The sequence below is a fragment of the Pygocentrus nattereri genome, chromosome 25 (assembly GCF_015220715.1).
Source record: "Pygocentrus nattereri isolate fPygNat1 chromosome 25, fPygNat1.pri, whole genome shotgun sequence".
NCBI lineage: Eukaryota > Metazoa > Chordata > Actinopteri > Characiformes > Serrasalmidae > Pygocentrus > Pygocentrus nattereri.
Window position 1 is genome coordinate 2,975,001 of NC_051235.1, and position 25,000 is coordinate 3,000,000.

The 25,000-nt window shown below is 44.0% G+C and overlaps 1 protein-coding gene across 1 annotated transcript in view; it reads left to right on the top strand.

Moving 5' to 3' along the window:
• The window catches only part of ahr2 (aryl hydrocarbon receptor 2), a 109,211-nt gene extending 86,564 nt beyond the window's left edge, over positions 1 to 22,647 (top strand). Inside the window, exons 3-11 of the mRNA XM_037534595.1 lie at positions 1,388 to 1,512; positions 2,187 to 2,276; positions 10,414 to 10,534; positions 11,916 to 12,055; positions 13,094 to 13,296; positions 14,431 to 14,540; positions 15,769 to 15,910; positions 16,066 to 17,929; positions 19,445 to 22,647. Coding sequence (XP_037390492.1) covers positions 1,388 to 1,512; positions 2,187 to 2,276; positions 10,414 to 10,534; positions 11,916 to 12,055; positions 13,094 to 13,296; positions 14,431 to 14,540; positions 15,769 to 15,910; positions 16,066 to 17,929; positions 19,445 to 19,531 — 2,882 coding nt within the window. The 3' untranslated portion in view covers positions 19,532 to 22,647. The remainder of the gene's footprint in view (positions 1 to 1,387; positions 1,513 to 2,186; positions 2,277 to 10,413; positions 10,535 to 11,915; positions 12,056 to 13,093; positions 13,297 to 14,430; positions 14,541 to 15,768; positions 15,911 to 16,065; positions 17,930 to 19,444) is intronic.
• Positions 22,648 to 25,000: the final 2,353 nt, after the last annotated feature.

The following is a 25,000-nucleotide window of genomic DNA, read 5'->3' on the forward strand; positions in this document are numbered from 1 at the left end:
TGTGCTTCCACTAACTGGCCACTTTATTAGAAACACCCACCTTGTACTTCCACTCACTGGCCACTTTATTAGAAACACCCACCCTGTGCTTCCACTAACTGGCCACTTTATTAGAAACACCCACCTTGTACTTCCAGTAACTGGCCACTTTATTAGAAACACCCACCTTGTACTTCCACTCACTGGCCACTTTATTAGAAACACCCACCTTGTGCTTCCACTAACTGGCCACTTTATTAGAAACACCCACCTTGTACTTCCACTCACTGGCCACTTTATTAGAAACACCCACCTTGTGCTTCCACTCACTGGCCACTTTATTAGAAACACCCACCTTGTGCTTCCACTAACTGGCCACTTTATTAGAAACACCCACCTTGTACTTCCACTCACTGGCCACTTTATTAGAAACACCCACCTTGTGCTTCCACTCACTGTCCACTTTATTAGAAACAACCACCTTGTGCTTCCACTAACTGGCCACTTTATTAGAAACACCTACCTTGTGCTTCCACTAACTGGCCACTTTATTAGAAACACCCACCCTGTGCTTCCACTCACTGGCCACTTTATTAGAAACACCCACCCTGTGCTTCCACTAACTGGCCACTTTATTAGAAACACCCACCCTGTGCTTCCACTAACTGGCCACTTTATTAGAAACACCCACCCTGTGCTTCCACTCACTGGCCACTTTATTAGAAACACCCACCCTGTGCTTCCACTAACTGGCCACTTTATTAGAAACACCCACCCTGTGCTTCCACTCACTGGCCACTTTATTAGAAACACCCACCTTGTGCTTCCACTCACTGGCCACTTTATTAGAAACAACCACCTTGTGCTTCCACTAACTGGCCACTTTATTAGAAACACCTACCTTGTGCTTCCACTAACTGGCCACTTTATTAGAAACACCTACCTTGTGCTTCCACTCACTGGCCACTTTATTAGAAACAACCACCTTGTGCTTCCACTAACTGGCCACTTTATTAGAAACACCTACCTTGTGCTTCCACTAACTGGCCACTTTATTAGAAACACCTACCTTGTGCTTCCACTAACTGGCCACTTTATTAGAAACACCTACCTTGTGCTTCCACTAACTGGCCACTTTATTAGAAACACCCACCCTGTGCTTCCACTCACTGGCCACTTTATATATATATATATATAACTCAGCAGTAACACTGATGGCTCTATCACATATATGTGTATGTATGTGTATATATATATATATATAATAACATATAATACAGTTATAGTCAATGAACATGAAAAATGACGCTTGAATAAAATCTCATAACTTGACGAAAAAGTCTTGCCATCGTTATACTGATTGTTTTGCAGTGCAGGCCTGTGACTGAAATGTGTTCCCCTCGTTTAGCCACCATGAAGAACGGTGTGGGAGCCTGGTCAGCGGACCGGTCAGCAGGAGGATTTGGAGGAAACGGGCAGGTCGCTAGCAGTCTGGATGGGGTCAACTTCTCCGAGGGAGAATTACTGCTGCAGGTACACACACACACACACACACACACACACACACACACTCACTCACACTCTCTCTCTCTCTCCCTGTCTATTTCTATCTCTCTCTGTCTCTCTATTTCTCTCTCTCTCTCTCTCTCTCTCTCTCTATTGTTAGTTGTTGATGGCTCCTTTGCGTGACTAGTGGTTATATTCTCTCGCTCTTTGTTGTCGTGTTCAACACCTTAACAAAGGCTCGGCTAATTACGGCCAACTGGCCGCCTTCCTCACACACTCACACACACGTTTGTCTTGCTGTACAAATGAGGACGTCCATAGGTTTCTATTGATTTCTGTGTTACTGTATTAATACTACACCTAAACCTAACCCTGACCCTGACCTCAGCCTCAGCATCCAAAGGGCCATTTTTCTGATTGTGGTGAAAACAACACCTTGAGCAAAAATCTATATATTCCTATCATAGTGAGGACATGGGGTCCTCACAAGAACAGCACTACAAGAACACACACACAAAAACACTCATGGCCAGGGTCTTAACCCCCCATCACCGTTTGCTTTTCCTGGAGTTGCAGTTACACTGTGTGTTCATGTGCTGTTATTATAGTCATAACTGTGGTATTATAGTCATAACTGTGTTATTACCGTGTGTTATTAACTGCTGATGGGTTCTCTCCTGTGTGTGTGGTTCTCTGCTCAGGCTCTGAATGGCTTCGTTCTGGTCATAACGGCTGAAGGTTACGTCTTCTACTCTTCACCCACCATACAGGACTACCTGGGCTTCCATCAGGTAAGAGCACAGACCTGGAGAGACAACCGCTCTGTATGGGGGTCCACACTGGAGTTCTTCTCACTCAGAACCAGTTAAGCAAGAAATGGGGGGCTGCAGTACCCCCTGATCTCAGGACTACTATTAAAACGTTTTACAGAGTTCTTTAGTGAAGAAAATGGTTCTAAATAGAACCATAAACACTCAAAGAACCCGATCCATGGTCAGAGGGTTCTTTGCGTCATGAAAGGGTTCTTTAAATTGGGAATGTGTTGTAGGTGGTTCTACATAGCGTCAGGCTTGAGACGATAGCTGAAGTCTTTTTGATATGAATATGTACAGTAGTTCATAGTTCATACAGAATAATTCATAGTGTATATATATGCAGATTACTGTAGCCGTGTAGCTCCACATTAGCTCCAGTGCTAAAGGTGAAGCAGCAAACTTCAGGCAACAAACAGGCCTTGGCTGATTGACTGAACTGTGGTGGTGTAGAGCTATATGTGTGGGAGGAGTTGTGTATGGGTGGGTGGAGCTGTGTGTGAGAGGTGTGTGGGTGAAGCTGTGTGTCTGGGGGAGGTGTGTGTGTGGGAGCTGTGTGGGAGCTGTGTGGATGGAGGTGTGTGTGGAGCTTTGGGTGGAGCTGTGTGTGTGGGTGGAGCTGTGTGTGTGTGGGAGCTGTGTGGGTGGACCTGTGTGTGTGGGAGGTGTGTGGGTGGAGCTGTGTGTGTGGGAGCCGTGTGGGTGGAGCTGTGTATGTGTGGTAGGTGTGTGGGTGGAGCTGTGTGTGTGTGTGGGTGGAGCTGTGTGTGTGTGTGGGAGGTGTGTGGGTGGAGCTGTGTATGTGTGTGTGTGTGGGAAGTGTGTGAGTGGAGCTGTGTGTGTGTGTGTGGGTGGAGCTGTGTGTGTGTATGTGTGTGTGTGTGGGAGCCGTGTGGGTGGAACTGTGTATGTGTGTGTGTGTGGGAGGTGTGTGGGTGGAGCTGTGTGTGTGGGAGCCGTGTGGGTGGAGCTGTGTGTGTGTGTGTGTGTGGGTGGAGCTGTGTGTGTGGGTAGAGCTGTGTGTGTGTGGGAGCTGTGTGTGTGGGTGGAGCTGTGTGTGTGTGGGAGCTGTGTGGGTGGACCTGTGTGTGTGTGGGAGGTGTGTGGGTGGAGCTTTGTGTGTGGGAGCCGTGTGGGTGGAGCTGTGTATGTGTGTGTGTGTGGGAGGTGTGTGGGTGGAGCTGTGTGTGTGGAGCTGTGTATGTGTGTGTGTGTGGGTGGAGCTGTGTGGGTGGACCTGTGTGTGTGTGGGAGGTGTGTGGGTGGAGCTGTGTGTGTGGGAGCCGTGTGGGTGGAGCTGTGTATGTGTGTGTGTGTGGGAGGTGTGTGGGTGGAGCTGTGTGTGTGGGAGCCGTGTGGGTGGAGCTGTGTATGTGTGTGTGTGTGGGAGGTGTGTGGGTGGAGCTGTGTGTGTGTGTGGGTGGAGCTGTGTGTGTGTGGGAGGTGTGTGGGTGGAGCTGTGTGTGTGTGTGTGTGTGTGGGAGGTGTGTGGGTGGAGCTGTGTGTGTGTGTGGGTGGAGCTGTGTGTGGGTGGAGCTGTGTGTGTGTGTGTGTGTGTGTGTGTGTGTGTGTGTGTGTGTGTGTGTGTGTGTGTGGGAGGTGTTCACCGTGTTCTCAGCTCTGATTGGGACACAGCCGGTTCTGTTCCTGTGTGTCCTCTTCCTCACACAGCCTGATAAAAGCTGGGGACCCAGGGAAGTGACCATGTTTTGTTTGCTGGCTTAACATGTTACATAATAGAAAGCTGCTATCACCAAACTGCAGAATTGGGACGTGTTCTGTTGATGTCTATCGTATAAAACATGAACGTATTAACTCACCAACTCCATAAATAAGTAAATAACTAGTTTTTTACCAGAAACAAACAAAACCCATTTACTGTTCACCAGAAGAACTCCTGCCAAACAAATATATAAATGATAAAAAAAATATTCATATATAAAATATATAATATTGCCAAAAGTTTTGGCTCGTCTGGCTTCACACGCATATGAACTCGGGTGACGTCCCATTCTTAATCCATAGGGTTTAATATGATGTCTCCCATCCTTTGCAGCTACAAAAGCTTCAGCTCTTCAGGGAAGGCTTTCCACAAGGGTTGGGAGTGTTTATGGGAATTTCTGACTGTTCTTCCAGAAGAACATTTGTGAGGTCAGACACTGATGTTGGACGAGAAGGCCTGGCTCACAGTCTCCGCTCTAATTCATCCCAAAGGTGTTCTATGGGGTTGAGGTCAGGACTCTGTGCAGGCCAGTCAAGTTCTTCCACACCAAACTGGCTCATCCGTGTCTTTATGGACCTGCTTTGTGCCCTGGTGTGCAGTCATGTTGGAACAGGAAGGGGCCGTCCCCAAACTGTTCCCACAAAGTTGGGAGTGTGAAATTGTCCAAAGTCTCTCGGTGCTGAAGCTTTAAGAGTTCCTTTCACTGGAACTAAGGGGCCGAGCCCAACTCCTGAAACACACCCCCACACTATGATCCCCCCTCCACCAAACTTTACACTCGGCACAATGCAGTCAGACAAGTACCGTCTCCTGGCAACCACCAAACCCAGACTCGTCCATCGGATTTCCAGACAGAGAAGCGTGATTGGTCACTCCAGAGAACTCGTCTCCACTGCTCTAGAGTCCAGTGGCGGCGCTTTACTCCACTGCATTCCACGCTTTGCATTGCGCTTGGTGATGTAAGGCTTGGATGCAGCTGCTCGGCCATGGAAACCCATTCCATGAAGCTCTCTACGCTGTTCTTGAGCTGATCTGAAGGCCACATAGGTGCTTGGTTTTATACACCTGTGGCCATGGAAGGGAACAGCTGAATGCAATGATGTGGATGGGTGAGTGATTTCTTTTGGCAACATAGTGTGTGTATATATATATATATATATATATATATATATATATATATATATATATATATATATATATATATATATATATATCAGTTATGGTTAGTCTTGAATATCGAGGTATGTTGTTTATAAAAGTTATCTAGGCCGTGTTTGTGATGTCATCGCAGCGGAGTGTTTCATGTTATCCTAACAAAGCTTTTTTGCACTTTTCTGAAGTGAAACAGTGGAAAACAGTCGAGGCTCAGATGTTTGAGTTTTGTTTACAGAGGCGCAGACAGGCCCGGCCTCGGGTACGGAACTTCCACACGGCTTCATAGATGTTTTTATAACGTGAGTGACAGCGAACAAGAAAGACCTGTATTCACACAGAGAGAGAGAGAGAGAGAGAGAGGTGAAGGGGGGAGAGAGAAAGTGAGAAAGTGAAAGGTGGGGAGAGAGCGAGTGAGTGAGAGGGAGAGAGAGAGAGGTGGGGAGATAGGGGGAGAGAGAGAGAGGGAGAGAGAAAGAGAGAGTGAGAGAGAGGGAGAAAGAAGGAGAGAGAGTGATGGGGGTCATGACACTCCAGCAACCTCTCTTTTGTTTACATAGTGCGTTTACTGTCGGGCAAAGACATTAAAGCAGAAGAACTGGCTGAAACGCGGAGCAGAGCGAGAACCTTCAGACCATCAGGCACAGCGTAAAGCAGGGCTGCTCAATTATGGACAGAATCATAATCAGGATTATTTTGGTCAATATTGAGACTTTTTGACTTTTTTATTTAACGCGATTACTCAACCAGGTTGGAAACATTGATTTAAAAAAGCCTGTCTTTGTATTTTCTTTAGTTTTAAGCAGAATTCAACAGTAAAACACGTAAAAATGTAAAAGAAAAGATAAATGAATAAATATATAGTATATAATGAACTTTAAGAGTGAAGTTCCTTCAACTATGAATAGAATTTTAATGAAAAACACGAATAAAAAAGGTTGAAAAACATGTTAAAAAATTAAATCTATAATGTATAAATATATACATTGAACTAAATTGAAATGAAATATGAAGAAAATTAATTAAAAACTTGTTCCTTAATCTTTAAACATAATTCAAATGAAACACTATAAAAAGAGTGAGAAACTGTATAAATATATAAAATTAATGACCGTAAATAGAACCTTTCCCTTTACTAAGGAAATATCAAAGAACCACCGTGTTGTGTTAAGACGATTCTACAGTAAAGAAAATAGTTCTATAGAGCCATGAACACTCAGAGTCCTTTGCATGAACTAAATATGCGGCTCAACGTCCGGCCGTACAGTCGGCATGTATATACTAACTGACTGACTAAACGTCCGGCCGTACAGTCGGCGTGTATAAACTAACTGACTGACTAAACGTCCGGCCGTACAGTCGGCGTGTATATACTAACTGACTGACTAAACGTCCGGCCGTACAGTCGGCATGTATATACTAACTGACTGACTAAACGTCCGGCCGTACAGTCGGCGTGTATAAACTAACTGACTGACTAAACGTCCGGCCGTACAGTCGGCGTGTATATACTAACTGACTGATTAAATGTCCGGCCGTGCAGTCGGCGTGTATAAACTAACCCGACTGACTAAACGTCCGGCCGTACAGTCGGCGTGTATAAACTAACCCGACTGACTAAACGTCCGGCCGTACAGTCGGCGTGTATAAACTAACCCGACTGACTAAACGTCCGGCCGTACAGTCGGCACGTATTAACTAACCGACTGACTAAACATCCGGCCGTACAGTCGGCGTGTATAAACTAACCGACTGACTAAACGTCCGGCCGTACAGTCGGCGTGTATAAACTAACCGACTGACTAAACGTCCGGCCGTACAGTCGGCACGTATAAACTAACCGACTGACTAAACGTCCGGCCGTACAGTCGGCACGTATAAACTAACCGACTGACTAAGCGTCTGGCCGTACAGTCGGCGTGTATAAACTAACCCGACTGACTAAACGTCCGGCCGTACAGTCGGCGTGTATAAACTAACCGACTGACTAAACGTCCGGCCGTACAGTCGGCGTGTATAAACTAACCGACTGACTAAACGTCCGGCCGTACAGTCGGCGCGTATAAACTAACCGACTGACTAAACGTCCGGCCGTACAGTCGGCGCGTATAAACTAACCGACTGACTAAACGTCCGGCCGTACAGTCGGCGTGTATAAACTAACCGACTGACTAAACGTCCGGCCGTACAGTCGGCACGTATAAACTAACCGACTGACTAAACGTCCGGCCGTACAGTCGGCGTGTATAAACTAACCGACTGACTAAACGTCCGGCCGTACAGTCGGCGTGTATAAACTAACCGACTGACTAAGCGTCCGGCCGTACAGTCGGCGTGTATAAACTAACCGACTGACTAAACGTCCGGCCGTACAGTCGGCGTGTATAAACTAACCGACTGACTAAGCGTCCGGCCGTACAGTCGGCGTGTATAAACTAACCGACTGACTAAACGTCCGGCCGTACAATCGGCACGTATAAACTAACCGACTGACTAAACGTCCGGCCGTACAGTCGGCGTGTATAAACTAACCGACTGACTAAACGTCCGGCCGTACAGTCGGCGTGTATAAACTAACTGAGTTGCTGTGTGAATATAAGCCTCCGTTGTGTTGTAGCTGTATTAAGCTTGTTAAGCCTCCGTTGTGTTGTAGCTGTATTGAGCTTGTTAAGCCTCCGTTGTGTTGTAGCTGTATTAAGCTTGTTAAGCCTCCGTTGTGTTGTAGCGTATTAAGCTTGTTAAGCCTCCGTTGTGTTGTAGCTGTATTAAGCTTGTTAAGCCTCCGTTGTGTTGTAGCTGTATTGAGCTTGTTAAGCCTCCGTTGTGTTGTAGCTGTATTAAGCTTGTTAAGCTTCCGTTGTGTTGTAGCTGTATTAAGCTTGTTAAGCCTCCGTTGTGTTGTAGCTGTATTAAGCTTGTTAAGCCTCCGTTGTGTTGTAGCTGTATTAAGCTTGTTAAGCCTCCATTGTGTTGTAGCTGTATTGAGCTTGTTAAGCCTCCGTTGTGTTGTAGCGTATTAAGCTTGTTAAGCCTCCGTTGTGTTGTAGCTGTATTGAGCTTGTTAAGCCTCCGTTGTGTTGTAGCTGTATTAAGCTTGTTAAGCCTCCGTTGTGTTGTAGCTGTATTAAGCTTGTTAAGCCTCCGTTGTGTTGTAGCTGTATTAAGCTTGTTAAGCCTCCGTTGTGTTGTAGCTGTATTAAGCTTGTTAAGCCTCCGTTGTGTTGTAGCTGTATTTAGCTTGTTAAGCCTCCGTTGTGTTGTAGCTGTATTAAGCTTGTTAAGCCTCCGTTGTGTTGTAGCTGTATTAAGCTTGTTAAGCCTCCGTTGTGTTGTAGCTGTATTAAGCTTGTTAAGCTTCCGTTGTGTTGTAGCTGTATTAAGCTTGTTAAGCCTCCGTTGTGTTGTAGCTGTATTAAGCTTGTTAAGCCTCCGTTGTGTTGTAGCTGTATTAAGCTTGTTAAGCCTCCGTTGTGTTGTAGCTGTATTAAGCTTGTTAAGCCTCCGTTGTGTTGTAGCTGTATTAAGCTTGTTAAGCTTCCGTTGTGTTGTAGCTGTATTAAGCTTGTTAAGCCTCCGTTGTGTTGTAGCTGTATTAAGCTTGTTAAGCCTCCGTTGTGTTGTAGCTGTATTAAGCTTGTTAAGCCTCCGTTGTGTTGTAGCTGTATTGAGCTTGTTAAGCCTCCGTTGTGTTGTAGCTGTATTGAGCTTGTTAAGCCTCCGTTGTGTTGTAGCTGTATTAAGCTTGTTAAGCCTCCGTTGTGTTGTAGCTGTATTAAGCTTGTTAAGCCTCCGTTGTGTTGTAGCTGTATTGAGCTTGTTAAGCCTCCGTTGTGTTGTAGCTGTATTAAGCTTGTTAAGCCTCCGTTGTGTTGTAGCTGTATTGAGCTTGTTAAGCCTCCGTTGTGTTGTAGCTGTATTGAGCTTGTTAAGCCTCCGTTGTGTTGTAGCTGTATTGAGCTTGTTAAGCCTCCGTTGTGTTGTAGCTGTATTAAGCTTGTTAAGCCTCCATTGTGTTGTAGCTGTATTAAGCTTGTTAAGCCTCCGTTGTGTTGTAGCTGTATTAAGCTTGTTAAGCCTCCGTTGTGTTGTAGCTGTATTAAGCTTGTTAAGCCTCCGTTGTGTTGTAGCTGTATTAAGCTTGTTAAGCCTCCGTTGTGTTGTAGCTGTATTGAGCTTGTTAAGCCTCCGTTGTGTTGTAGCTGTATTGAGCTTGTTAAGCCTCCGTTGTGTTGTAGCTGTATTAAGCTTGTTAAGCCTCCGTTGTGTTGTAGCTGTATTAAGCTTGTTAAGCCTCCGTTGTGTTGTAGCTGTATTGAGCTTGTTAAGCCTCCGTTGTGTTGTAGCTGTATTGAGCTTGTTAAGCCTCCGTTGTGTTGTAGCTGTATTAAGCTTGTTAAGCCTCCGTTGTGTTGTAGCTGTATTAAGCTTGTTAAGCCTCCGTTGTGTTGTAGCTGTATTAAGCTTGTTAAGCCTCCGTTGTGTTGTAGCTGTATTAAGCTTGTTAAGCCTCCGTTGTGTTGTAGCTGTATTGAGCTTGTTAAGCCTCCGTTGTGTTGTAGCTGTATTAAGCTTGTTAAGCCTCCGTTGTGTTGTAGCTGTATTAAGCTTGTAGGTCGAGGGCAAGAGGAACTTCAGGCATCTGACAACTTTGATGGTTTCACTTTGCTGTGTGTGTGTGTGTGTGTGTGTGTGTGTGTGTGTGTGTGTGTGTGTGTGTGTGTGTGTGTGTGTTTATGGTTTACTGCAACAATCCAGTCTGACTCGCTGACACTGAGGTCAGTTAAACAAGCGTGAGAAGTTTACACAGCACAGGGGTTCTAACTTTTGCTAAATTATATTTAGATCGATGGGTCACTTCATTACTACACCTGTATCTCCACTCACTGTCCACTTTATCAGCTCCACTGACCATATAGTTCCACTCTGTAGATCTACAGTTACAGACTGTAGTCCATCTGTTTCTCTGATACTCTGTTACCCTGTTCTTCAGTGGTCGGACCCCCGTGGACCCCCACAGAGCAGGTACTATGCTGTATCTGATCTACTCACACCAGCACAGCACACACTAACACACCACCACCACGTCAGAGTTACTGCAGTGCTGAGAATGACCCTCCACCCAAATAGTACCTGCTCTGTGAGGGTCCATGGGGGTCCTGACCACTGAAGAACAGGCTGACAGAGGGAACTTATAGCGTTTGTTTTCTAACGTGTTTGTTTGTGTTTGTTTCCTCTGCACAGTCGGACGTGGTGCATCAGAGTGTGTTTGAGCTGATCCACACAGATGACCGGGCCATGTTCCGGCGGCAGCTGCACTTTGCCCTGAACCCCACACAGTGTGACCTGTCTGACGACCCCGAGGGTGAGTGATTAAGCTAGTTTCTATCTTTAAAGTCTAAAGTTGATGTAACTAACGGACTGTTTAATGGCCACTTAAGTGCCTTTTTTATTGCCGTTTAGCCTTATTGCTCTATTGTTCTTGTTTTACTGACCACTCAGATTGCTTTACCCTGCAGTGGGGTTAGTCAGTTGCTTTTTAGCGCATTTGGAGGTCTGGTTTTAAAGCTGTTTGAGCTCTAACCTTTCCCTTTAGTGTTTTAGCCCAGTTTAGTGTAGTTTCAGAGTAGTTTTAGTGTTTGATTTAGCCCAGTTTTAATGTCTGATTTAGCCCAGTTTTAATGTCTGATCTAGCCCAGTTTTAATGTCTGATTTAGCCCAGTTTTAGTATCTGGGTTAGTCCAGTTTTAGTGTCTGGGTTAGTCCAGTTTCAGTGTCTGATTTAGCCCAGTTTTAATGTCTGATTTAGCCCAGTTTTAATGTCTGATTTAGCCCAGTTTTATTGCCATTTAAGAGCAATTTTAGTTTCTGGGTGAGCCAGAGCAGAGCAGTTTTAATGTCTGATTTACCCCAGTTTTAACATAGTTTCATAGCAGCTTAATAAGTGGTTTAGCCCAGTTATAGTTTAGTTTAAAATCAGTTTATGTGTCTGGTTTAGCCCAGTTTTAATGTCTGATTTAGCCCAGTTTTAGTGCTGATTTAGCCCAGGTTTATTGCCGTTTAAGAGCAATTTTAGTTTCTGGGTGAGCCCAATTTTAATGTAGTTTCAGAGCAGTTTTAGGCTGTTTTAGTAAAGTTTCAGTTTTCTTTTCTGTTGTGGTATTTATTTGAACTCAGTTTTAGTGTTGTGTTAATTGTAACCCAGTTTTAGTGCCATTTATTTTAACCCAATTTTATTGTTGTGTTTTAGTTAGGTTTCAGTGTTAGATCTAGTGTTGTGTTCATTTTAACCCAGTTTATTGTGCTGTTTATTTTAACCATGTTTTGCTGTAGTTTCAAAACTCTTTTAGTGGAAGTTTTAGTGATTTTTAGGCCAGTTTTATTGTATTTTTAGTGCTGTTTTAGTGCAGAATCTGGCCCACGTTTAGCCCAGGCTTAAGCTGTTTCAGTGCTGGATCAATCCTAATGTAGGTGCAGTTAGCACTTCACTGTACCTCCTCTCGCTCTGCCAGGGAGCGTGTTTTGTTCTGAGCGACTGCCTGTCATTACCAAATGTGGCTGGAATGTTTGCGGAGGGCCGGGCAGCTGTAGGTCCGCACTAAGCCGGGATTTGGCGTCTCATTCATGCGAATAAATCACAGCGTTGTGCAAATGTGGAGCGATCAGAGTCGTTTCTGACTCACCAGCATTACATCACCTTCCTTGTTTCCCCTCTGTGTCCTAAATCTGAATGCGTCTCTATTCAGGCCTGCAGAAGAGCAGCGAGATCAGCACCAACATCATCAACTACAACCCCCAGCAGCTCCCACCAGAAAACTCCTCCTTCCTGGAGAGGAGCTTCTGCTGCCGCTTCCGCTGCCTCCTCGACAACTCGTCCGGCTTTCTGGTGAGCCACACCACAGGCAGCGCATCATTCCTCAACCGTTATGGTGGTTATGGGTCTTTGTGGTAACAGCTACAGTATGCAAATGAGCCTTTGACCAATCACGGCGGGCTGGAGCATCCTGAGCACTCACAGCTGCTTGTGGTGTTTCACTGAACCGTGGTGTTCATGTCATCCAGCTACGGTCAATTATTTGGTAACGCTTTATAGTAGTGATAAGTGATGGATCATAATGAACTGATTATAAACTAATGAGGTATTTAAAGCTTCGCATCATTAATGAACCTAAACAAAATACTTTGTAAGACACATAAACCATTACATGAACCTGGTTTACAAAACAGAAAAGTTCTATTCTAATTTAAAGTGGTGTCGCATTGTCATGTTGTTCCTGGCTCCTCCCATGTAGCTCCGCCTTATGATTAGCGCTTCCACCTGTGTGTTGTTTGTTACCCTTACTTTCCCAGGTGGTTGCTGTTCTTGTCTTTGGTGTAAGTAGCTCGCATGTCTTAGTTTGTGTTTGTGTGCCATAATTGGCTTCATGTTTTCCGTTTATTTCTGTTTTGTTCGTCGTAAATGAAATATAAAGTATTCATCTACTTTATAAGTGAATAAATTCCTGATTAGAGCTTAAGTTGCCAGTTATGATGTAGAAGCTTGTTATTTCCTTGCGAAGTAATATCTTATATATTTGTTATAAATTAATGTGGAAATAAATTAATGATGACTAAGTATCCAAGTATCTGATTAGCTTATTAATATTTAATTAGGAAATAGGTCTAATAGATTCCAGTGTTATTAAGTGTTGGCAATTGTTTTGGTCAGTTTATTGAACAATACACAGACTTCCGAGTGGTTCTGTAATTCCAGGTCTTATTTCTCAAATTACACACAGGGGTTGTGATGGAAGTGTGGAGCGAATGACTGAAATGAGTTTGAAACAGTATTATTATAATATTTTATGGCGTATTATATTATTAAAACTGGCAATTGTCCCATTCCTGCCCTCTGACCACCAGTGTCCCTTTCCTGGTTCCTCAGGCTCTGAACTTCCATGGTCGTCTGAAGTACCTTCACGGTCAGAACAAAGTGACGGAGGACGGCACCATGGCGCACCCCCAGTTGGCGCTGTTCGTCATCGCCACTCCGCTCCAGCCTCCGTCCATCCTCGAGATCCGCAGCAAAACGCTCATCTTCCAGACCAAACACAAGCTGGACTTCACTCCCTTGGGCGTCGACGCCAGGTAAACCAGCTTCGCACTGACCCACATGGACCAGAGGTGACCCAGTCACCATCTCCACGCATGTAGATTACAAAATACACATAAAATCCCCATCAAGATCCACTCGCTAGGTTAATGGTGCAGTCTAGCTTTGGCTCTGGCTCCTATCCTCAGCCTTCTGCCAGCAGGGGGCACTCATGCAGCCTTTTGATATGACAAGCTTGATATCGTACTATAAACAACACGTTCTCCATCAGTCTGAAGAACTGAAAGAGCAATTTCCACATGGAAATGGTTTGTGGTTCTATACAGAACCATTGTCCTTACTAAAAACCTTTGAAGCACCATCTTTTTTAAGAGAGTATAATATCATGATATCTTCGTGATACGTAGTACGGATTAGGGTGTGTGCCATGTGTCCGTCCCCCGGTGACAACGATGACGGCCACAAGGGGCACTAAGGCGACAAGCCTTAGTCCAGGCCCCGCCTCCTGTTCTGCAGAGAGGCCCGCGTCACTATACGAACGTTAGACGTAGTGAAGCGTCCTCACTGTGGAACAGGATGCGGGGACCAGGCAGCAGAGTTCAGGACTCGCTTCCTGCCTTCCTGCCCGTCATCGTTGTCCCTCTCTGGTGCCCGACGTCCACCTCCATCTGTCACTCATACCGTTCGCCCGTGTTTGGGATTCGGGCCCTGCCCTCCCCCTATTTAACATATTGTGGGGGTGGGGGGGGCATAAAATGTAGCCTCTGCCAAAGTTTGTGTTTAATGTAAAACAAATTAATAATAATAATACATGAAATATAAACTGTGCACAGTTCACTTGTGTTTTTTGTATGTTTTTATTGTTTTATTCAGCAAATAAACCGTTTTTTATTACTGTTGTTGTTAATATTTCTAATAAAATCAGCAAATAAATAGAAGTGCAGTAAGATTAGCTGAAAATGCCATACTAACGTGTTCTCCAAGGATGCTTTAGCTATTTTCATTTAGAACAAACAGCAGAACATGTAAGTTGGCCAGGGTGTTCAAGCTGCCGCGTACAGCTGTTCACAGCTTACGGAAAACATTAAGAGCAGGTAAACCAGTCGGGAGTGCGCGTCAGCAGGCAGTGCGGAGTGATTTCAGTCTGTCTGTGCTGGTTTTCTCTGCAGGGGTAAAGTGGTGTTGGGTTACACTGAGATTGAGCTGTGTATGAGAGGCTCCGGTTACCAGTTCATCCACGCCGCTGACATGATGTACTGCGCTGACAACCACGTGCGAAGTGAGTAACACACACACCACACGAATCGCACACCGAACACACCCCAAGCCTCAACACCCTCAAGTATAAACAGCAGCCCACTCACTGTTTACCGTCTGTCAGTGAGATCCATGCTCATAACTGCATTTTCACATTGCGTCCCTAATCACTATTATTATCACAAATGGACCAAAGTAAAATATATAAATAAAAACAGTAGCGGCAGCTCTCAAAGCTGTACTTTAGTCCATGTTTATAGATGATAGGAACCACATAATCAAGTCTATTAGAGATACTGAACCCTGGATTAAGACAAAGGACTTAAAACTCGAGTGTAAAGTGCCACAAACAGGCCTTGAAATAAAGCGAAGAAAACAGAATAGAAAAACATAATGGAAAATAGCTTAAAACACACAAGAAAACAAAAATAATAAGCATAAAAAATGCACAAGGGTTCCTTTATTGTTGGCTACAATGGGATATTTTTTTCTGAGGTCATTCAGATCACAGTTGCGCAGCTGACTTCCTGTTTGTTTTTCTTGTTTATAGTTTGAATTTGTTTTTTTTTTTTTTTCAAAAATGGTAAAAACAGCAAATAAATAGAAACTGTGCACTCGAATGTGTAGGACAGTGCCACGTTTACACAAGTTAACTTGTTTTCATTTAGAAATAAAACAAAATGTGTTCAAAGTGTTTAAAATTTCACATACGACGAGGGGTGAAAAAGACGAGCGCTGATACTTTGTTACTGTTTTTTAAGGAAAAAAAAATTGCCTTTTACTGTTTTTATTTAGACCTTCAGCTATTAAGTGCGCCTGAATTTATCGTTTCCATCAAAACATTCAAGCAAATCCACATCAGCTGCTCACAGCTATGCTAATTAGTCTTTGCGCAGTGACCAGATCACACGACAGCAAATGTAGACTTTTCATTATGTGTTTTTTGCTTTCAATCGCGCGTATATTTTCGGCTCTGAATTTCTATTTTTACAGAAGTCTTGCGCAGTGCTCAAACTCTCACGCAAGTCGCCACCCAAGTTTACTGAATAATTCATAGTAGTTACTAAACAATGAGTGTAAACATTAGTAACTGAGTAATGAGGCTGCGGTTTAAGGGTTTGGGTACTTTACAGGGTGTTTAAAGCAGTAAAACTAGCATGAAAATTAAATTGGCTTTACACAAGTTTCGATCTTTGAGTTGACATTGATACTGAACTCCTTCCCTCTCTCGGTATGTCTCGTTTTCTCAGTGATCAAGACTGGTGAAAGTGGATTCACAATTTTCCGGCTCCTGTCCAAGTCAGGAACCTGGATTTGGGTGCAGGCTAATGCCAGGCTCGTCTACAAAGGCGGACGGCCAGACTTCATTGTGGCGCGGCAGAGAGCTCTGAGGTGAGGCTTTCAAACTCACTTTCATCCCAAGGGCTCCTTTTCAGAACATAGGGTTGATTTCTTGTAAACTAAAACTTTTTGAACAATGATTAAAAACTAAATGGCAGCAAACATCAATCACTTAATCAGTCACTCTCTGTCTTTCTTTGTATCAGTAATGAGGAAGGTGAGGAACATCTTCGCCAGAGAAAGTTGCAGTTGCCTTTCAACTTTGCAACTGGAGAGGCCGTCCTCTATGAAACAAGTCCTTCCCTGAGTGTCAGTGAAATGCCCAACCAAGGCAAAGGCGGGAAGCTTCCTGCGATGGCCCCAAGTTCCCTGCTGAGCTCTAGGCTAAAGCAGGACCAGTCCATCTATCAGCCCAGCAATGACCCCAACTCCCAGTTCTGCCTGGAGAAGGCCTTCAGGGACAGCCATGCCTTGCTCAATGTATCCAGGAATATATGGCAACCTGCTGGTGGCAGTGGAACAGCAGAAAGTACTGCTGGGATCAAAGAAGAAGAAAAGGTTCAGGACATGATGGTCGCCCTGCAGCAGATCATTACAGACAGCAGCTTGTGTGGAAACATGGAAGAGTTGAATGTGGACCAGCAGGAGTTAAAGGAGTGGGAAAATGCCCTCTTGCGGATGAGCAACTTGAACCATGAGGCTGAGACGCCCATTGAGCTCAATGACATCATGGCCAATGATATCTTCTCATACGTGGAGGACATGCTGTTTAAGGAGACCAGGCCTGGATTTTCCGAAAAGTTGCCTGAGTGCCTCTCCGAGCTGCAACTGCAAGGAGAGATTGAGCACCAGGGCAGCCAAGGGCTTGCAGACTTTCTGAGTATTGAAGATGGCATTCAAGATACAGGAAGTCCAGGCAGGGGGATAATGAAGCTCACCCACATGAGTCCGGAGATCCCTCTTGCACAGCAGGATGCATTTGTAGACTCATTGGGACTCTCCGAAGTGGCAGGACAGACGATACCTAGCTTCAACAATTTGATGGGATTCGACTCTCCACTTGCTGGGCAGCAGAACCAGGCAAGGCTTGTGCCACAAAACAACCTGGGACAGGGGTCTCAGTCATCAATGCAAGCAGGAAGCCTGCCGTATTTAAACAAAGGGGCACTGTCCAACCTTCAAAACCAATCCCAGCCAGTGGGCTTTCACAACCAGCTGAACCAGCCAGTCAGGCAGAGCAATCATTGGGTCCCCAGTAGCGAGACTCGCAGCCAAAATATTTCACTTTCACAAGATGTCCCATTAAATCCCTCCCCTGGCGTGTGCCTCCAAGGACAGTTTTCTATCAACACTCACAACATAGCAAATCAGACCAATCAAAGACTCCCAACATGGCAGCAGACAAACCTTTCTGTTCAGCCAGGGCTGCCCAACATCCCAAACAATCCCAACATTGTGAATGTCCCAAATATCCCCAGTGGTCATAACCAGGTTCTCTGTGGACAGCCAAAAAATGCCCAAGAAGATCCACTCGCTAGATTAATGGTGCAGTCTAACTTTGGCTCTGGCTCCTATCCTCAGCCTTCTGCCAATACGGTGTACAGCCAGCAGGGGGAGCTCATGCAACCTTCTGCAAGTGCACTGTACATCCAGCCAGTGGAGCTGATGCAGACAGCTGCTAATAATGTCTACAGCCAACAGGGAGAGCTGATGCAGCCTTCTGCTAATGCAGTGTATGGCCAGCAGGGGGATATAATGGCCAGTTCTGCTCCTGCACCAGCCAGCAGTTGCATGTTTCAGAGGCCACCACAGGCTCCCATGAACGGCATATGCTACGATCCAGTCGCGCAAGAAGCCTTGATTTCATCTCGCCAGAAGACAAAAGGCTTCCTAACTCAGACATCACCACAGGGGTCATGCTTCTACCAGAGTGGACTGGGAGACAACGTCCTGAACAGCATGACCATACCAGAGGGAAACAACATCAACACCATCCCCTGCCACCTACCACTGAGGCAGGAGAGCATGGTCCCACAGCAGCAATTCCTTCAGTGCAATGGACAGACGCAGGTAACACGCAAGGTTTCGACAGGCAGTTCCACCGACTTTTCAAAATCTCGAATCAGCAAAAATGTGGAAAAAGTAATAAGTAGAAAGTAAGAGAGTGGTGAAAGTTATGGCTTAGATAAAGTAGATGAAGTTATGGTGGAGAAAATAGTTACAATTTTGGCTTTGATTAAATAATTCCAGTTTGGTTCAAATTAAACAGATAAAGTCCAAATAAATGATAAAAAAAATTCAAGCTTCTGGTTCTCATACAGCAGTTAAAGTTAGGAATTCAAATAAACTAGACAAAATTATGATTTCTATAAAAGAGTTACATAAACTGCTGATGTTGATCGTGGTCAACATTCTGGTTTGAATCAAACTGTTCTTGTTGTAGTTCAAATAAAACTGGTTCATTGATTCTGATGAAGTTATGGCTCACATAAATAAATCAAGTTTGTAAGTAAGTAAAAAAGTTATCATGCTGAAAAAAATAGCTTAACTTACAGTTCGTTTAAAATAGTTAAAGTTAGGATCCTTAGGCAGTAATTCAAGCTATGTCAATTTCTATAAATTAGTCAATACTTTGGCTTATAATTATACACACACCAGCCACTTTATTAGGTACACCTTGCTAGTAAGAGGCTGGACCCCCTTTTACCTTCAGAACTGTCTTAATTCTTCCTGCCAGACTTTCAACAAGGTGTTGGAAACGTTCCTCAGAGATTCTGGTTGGTTATTTGAGTTCCTGTTGTCTTTCTATCATCTGGAACCAGTCTGCCCGTTCTCCTCTGACCTCTCACATCAACAAGGCATTTTCGTCCACACAACTGACCTCTCACTGGATGTTTCCTCTTTCTCGGATCGTTCTCTGTGAACCCTAGAGATGGTTGTGTGTGAAAATCCCAGCAGATCAACAGTTTCTGAAATACTCAGACCAGCCCGTCTGGCACCAACAACCACGCCACGTTCAAAGTCCCTTAAATCCCCTTTCTTCCCCGTTCTGATGCTCGGTCTGCACTTCAGCAGGTCGTCTTGACCACCTCTACATGCCTAAATGCAGTGAGCTGCAGCCGTGTGATTGGCTGATTAGATATTTGTGTTAACAAGCAATTGAACCTAATAAAGTGGCCGGTGAGTGTATGAGAAGTACACTTGAAAAGTTACATTTACAGTCTGGGTAAGATTATGGTTTGCATGGTTTGAAGAACATAATTAAAGTTCTGGTAAATTTATTTTACAGCCAAAGTACTCATAGTAATTGTTCAAATAAAATGGTTAAAATCGCTGATCTGATAAAATACTTAAAGTTTTAAAGGTTTAAACACAAAAGTGGTTTGGATAAAACAGTTAAAAGTTAAGGTTTTCATTCATAATGGATTCAGTTGAATTTTGAGTAAAAATGTTCATTTATGGTTTGGATAAAATATGAAAACTATGGTTTGATGAAACATTGTTTCAGATCATATTTACCACGATATTTACTCAGTATTTACCATGACCTGCTTTTTCATGGTGCAATCTTTCTTTTTCCTACAGATCACCAACCATCCGATCAAGGACAATGGAACGTTTCATCTCGGAACCTCGTGCTTTTCCGGCAACAACCAAAACAGCAATTTTTAGGGAAAGAACGGAAAACAGCCCATCCATTTGCAGCCACTGATGCGCCTACAGACTTTCAAAAGCAGCACTTCTCTACCCGGAGAAAAAGGAGACGCCATAAATGTTTAGACTCTTTCGTATTTTGTTTTGTTCTGTTGCAGCTGAAAAAGGACGAGAGATCGGAACGGTAGTGCTCTGAAGACAGGCTACCAGTGGAACCCCGCCTGTCTGCTTCAACACACTCGCTCCTTCACCTGTTCATTCACTCGTTCAGTCATTTGGTGATTCGGTCATTCGTTCACTCCCTGACCAGAGAAGAAAAAGAAGTACCCATGAGGACATATTTATTTTCATAATTCATGCATTTCCTTCTCTGATTTGTTTTGTTTCATTGTTTAAAGTCGTTTCGACGAAAGGCGAGAGAGGCGTAGAGTGGTGGAGAATTCGGGCAGGGTGTGTGTGTGTGTGTGTGTGTGTGTGTGTGTGTGTGTGTGTGTGTGTGTATGGGGGGTAGAGGATGGGGCACCCAGACCTCAGTTATGAAGTATGCAGTAGGAAAGGTAGGACCTTTTCATTGCGGGGATAAGATTCTGGGGAAAGCCATTTAAGACGCACACTCTTTTTTGTTCATTTCTTTTTGTTTTTGTTTTTGTTTTCTATATATTTAGAAAGCTTAAGACTCAAAAAGGGAAAAGGCTGTCACTGTAGTTGAGAAGCCCTCATCTGCTCCCTTTTACTTCACTCTCTATGCACTTAAAATGGTGAAATGCACACCTGTTAAAAAAAGTACCGGTCATCCAGTGACAGCAGTATATCATATCTCTGAACTAGTCATATGCAGTTATGCTTGGCATACTATCATTTATCTCAGTGTGTATATACCGAACCACACAAAGCACCACGTTCACCTTGACCCTGATCCGGATGTGGAGGGGCAGCTGGACAGCTACTGCTGCTTGACCAACAGCCCGGTTAAAGCAGAATTCCCTTGAAGCTCTTAGTCTTTTGGATTTTTAAGGTGAGCGGAGGAACACCCCCCCCATCCGAACCCGATGGCCAATCGCACAGGCTTAATTGAACATACAGAAACCCTATAGCCAGTCTTGTGGACCCAATCAGACATGCAAAACCCCAATGGCCAATCACACGAGCCCAGTCTGACATGCAGGAACTCAATGGCCAATCACACTGGCTGGGTTGGGGATGGAGAAACCCGACAGCCAATCACATTGGCCCATTGAACATCCAGAAACCCAAGAGCCAATCACACTGGCCCAATCAGAAACACAAAAACCCAACAGCCAACCACACTGGCCCTATAAGACCAACAAAAACCCAACAGCCAACCACACTGGCCCAATCAGAAACACAAAAACCCAACAGCCAACCACACTGGCCCTATAAGACCAACAAAAACCCAACAGCCAACCACACTGGCCCTATAAGACCAACAAAAACCCAACAGCCAACCACACTGGCCCTATAAGACCAACAAAAACCCAACAGCCAACCACACTGGCCCAATCAGAAACACAAAAACCCAACAGCCAATCACACTGGCCCTATAAGACCAACAAAAACCCAACAGCCAACCACACTGGCCCTATAAGACCAACAAAAACCCAATAGCCAACCACACTGGCCCTATAAGACCAACAAAAACCCAACAGCCAACCACACTGGCCCTATAAGACCAACAAAAACCCAACAGCCAATCACACTGGCCCTATAAGACCAACAAAAACCCAACAGCCAACCACACTGGCCCTATAAGACCAACAAAAACCCAACAGCCAACCACACTGGCCCTATAGGACCAACAAAAACCCAACAGCCAATCACACTGGCCCTATAAGACCAACAAAAACCCAACAGCCAACCACACTGGCCCTATAAGACCAACAAAAACCCAACAGCCAATCATACTGGCCCAATCAGAAACACAAAGACCCAACCGCCAATCACACTGGCCCTATAAGACCAACAAAAACCCAACAGCCAACCACACTGGCCCTATAAGACCAACAAAAACCCAACAGCCAATCATACTGGCCCAATCAGAAACACAAAGACCCAACCGCCAATCACACTGGCCCTATAAGACCAACAAAAACCCAACAGCCAACCACACTGGCCCTATAAGACCAACAAAAACCCAACAGCCAATCATACTGGCCCAATCAGAAACACAAAGACCCAACAGCCAATCACACTGGCCCTATAAGACCAACAAAAACCCAACAGCCAATCACACTGGCCCAATCAGACAAACAAAAACCAGGTGACCCAGCTGGACACACAAAAACCCAACAGCTAATCACTCAAGTCCAGGACTTTGACACTATACCAGTACCAGCAGTCACGTGTTTCTAACCACAACTGGACGTTTGATGGACCTTGCATGGACGATTTTGTTGCAGTAAAGGAAAACGTGAACACGTGACCCAGGACTCTTTTCCGTCTGCTCCCCACTGTCTGAAACAGTACCGTATTACCACGATATGATAACCAGAACATTATGATAAAGGACATCGTATATTCCTTCTGCTTTTCTTTATGTTCCAAATACGCTTTTATATTTTTGTACGCCTTGAATGGAGATTGTTGAACCATCATTGAGCCATTTTTGTGTCTGCTTGTGTTGATAACTGCTCTGCTGTCCGCCTCGTCCAGCGCTTCTGTCGGTAGCGAATGCTAGCTAGCGTCTCCTCTGCTGCCGTAGCAGAGCCCGTGTGTCCAGTTGAAAGCGTGAACGGACGCCGGGCCGCAGACCAGCCGCCGGCTTCGTTTGCTGTTCGTTTGCTGTTCATTCCTCTGCTGATCTCCTGACCCACGTTTATGAAAGCAGATTTCTGGTTCCCGTCCCTTCGGAAGAGCGACTTCAGCAAGTTAGCCGACCATCGTAAATCTGATCCATGAGCCTTTTTCCAATGTGCCTTATTCTCTCGGACACTTTAGCCTTTTGATACGATTATATATACATATATATATTTATATATATATTCTTAATATGATCGTATAGCATTATGAACGTGTAAATGTACCAAATTTAACGCCTATAAACGTTTTCGTACCTCAATATTAAGGAAGTATGACTGATTGCAGATTTGATATTAAACAGCTTTTTTCCTTTTTCACTCCTGGATCTTTTCATCGTTCCGTCTGAAGTCTAGGCCGGAATCGGAGCCCCAGCTCAGCTTTGTTACGTGATTTTTTACAGGTTTAATACGATCGGGTGTTTAAGGTCGTCCGCCTGTGTTTTTAAGGGCCGTCTTCACGTCACGTTTCTTTAAGAGAAAGTTGTGATCAGATCTCACTGCAGAGCTGCTGTGGAGATCAGACCTTCTAGCAATGATCCTGCAACGTTAGTCTAGTGGCAGAATTTCCCGATTCGATCCCTCTAGTGTGGAAGCCCATTCCCCAGCTTTTCTCTCCTTCTGTTTCCAGAAATATTTGCCTTAGAATCTCCAAATAACGACTTTTCTCAAAAGTAGAATAAGTAGCTCAAAATAATCTCCTATCTCACTTTCACTGTGGAAAGAATGACCAGCTTCTCAGAATTCTGGCTTAGTGCTTCTAAATAACGACTTATTTTCTCGAAACGTTGGCCTAGTAGTACTGAAGTCTCACATTTCTCAATAATTTGACTTTTCTCGGGTTATTATTACCGTCTCAAAACAATCCATCATTTTCTCAAAAATGTAACGGCTTCGTGCTTCGTTTTCTCACTAACGTTGAAAATTGATCAAATTTCTCAGATTTCTGACTTCGCTCGAAAGAAAGTTTTCTTTAGTCTGACTTATTTCACAATAATCCCATATTTTCTCAGAATGTTGATTAGTACTAAATGATCGCATTCTCAGTAATTAGATGTCAAAATAACAGTTTATCAAAATCAGCGTATCACAGATCGAAAATTTTGAAATAATCGCTTTTCTCAAAATAATGAGAATATTTCAAAATCTTAATTTAGTGTCTCGAGATAATGACTCATGGGCTCAAAATCTTTATTTTCTTATCTCTGTGATTTTCATATTTCTCAATAATCTGACTTAATTGTTTCAGCAAAATAAAAAAAAGCTGTCATTTTCTCAAAATTGTGACGTAGTATCTGAAAATAATGATGTATTTTCTGAAAATTTCTACTTAATGAGAATAACAGCAATTTCTCAGACCTTTGGCTCATCTCAAGATAATGTATTTTCTCGAAAAATTGACTTAGTAGCTCAAATCGATTTTTCTAAAATTCTGTCAAAATAGTCAAATTTTTTTCTCACTTAGATGGAAAAAAATCACCTTTCTTTATAGTTATCAAAATAATGTGAATATCATAATCTTGGTTCCGAATATTGACACTCATTTTCTCAATATTCTGACTCATCGTTATAAAATTTTTATATATAACACTATATTATAAACATTTCTTATCCTAAAAGAATTCCATTTACGGCATTTGGCTGACGCTCTGATCCAGAGCGACTTACAATTTGATCATTTTACACAGGAAGGCGAAGGTGGTGTTAGGAGTCTTGCCCAATGACTCTAATTGGGGATTGAACCCCAGTCTGCAGTGTCAAAGGCAGAAGTGTTGACCACTAAACTAACCAATTCCATTCTTATTATTCCAATGTAGTCACCAACATTTTAAGAACCAAAGTAGTTGTTTGAATTTTGACATAGTCGTCATTATTTTGAAATACTAAGTCATAACAGCTGCCAGATTTTTCTCCTCTGTCTGCTGGGATTAAGCTTCCATACTCTACTGTCTGAGATCGGGTCATCATGGTCCAGGGCCTGACCGATACATTTTTTGGTTGATGTTTTAAGCTGGCCAATAGTGAAGATGCAGCTGTTACACAGCTTGTCTGAGTGAACATGTTTGGGTGAAGTGAAAATATGCACAGTTGCTGATTACTGTTTGAGTAAAGAGTGGCCTGTGCAAAAATAATGGCACACGCTTTGTTTCGTTTTTTAGATGGTAAAGAAACCAAGGACTAAAATGTCCAGAAAGAAATGCCGCGTTTAAGGAGTCTTCAGCATTATTTAGAGAATCGATACGGCTGTTAACTGAAATTGTGAACCTGTTGGATTTGAAACTGTAAAATCGGTATCGGTGATGAATGATTTGTATCGGTTGGGCTCTGGAGCTTCATACTGAGGATCCAGACACTTCTGAATGGAGGTCTAAATGGGGGGCAAATAAGCACAGCTCTACAACCTCTCTCTCTCTCTGTATCTCTCTCTCTCTCTCTCTCTCTCTCTCTCTCTCTCTCTCTCTCTCTCTCTCTCTCTCTGTATCTCTCTCTCTCTCTCTCTCTCTCTCTCTCTCTGTATCTCTCTCTCTCTCTCTCTCTCTCTCTCTGTCTCTCTGCCTCTCTCGCTCTCTCTCTGTCTCTCTCTCTGTCTCTCTCTCTGTCTCTCTCTCTCTCTGTCTCTCTGTCTCTCTCTCTCTCTCTCTCTCTCTCTCTCTCTCTCTGTCTCTCTCTCTCT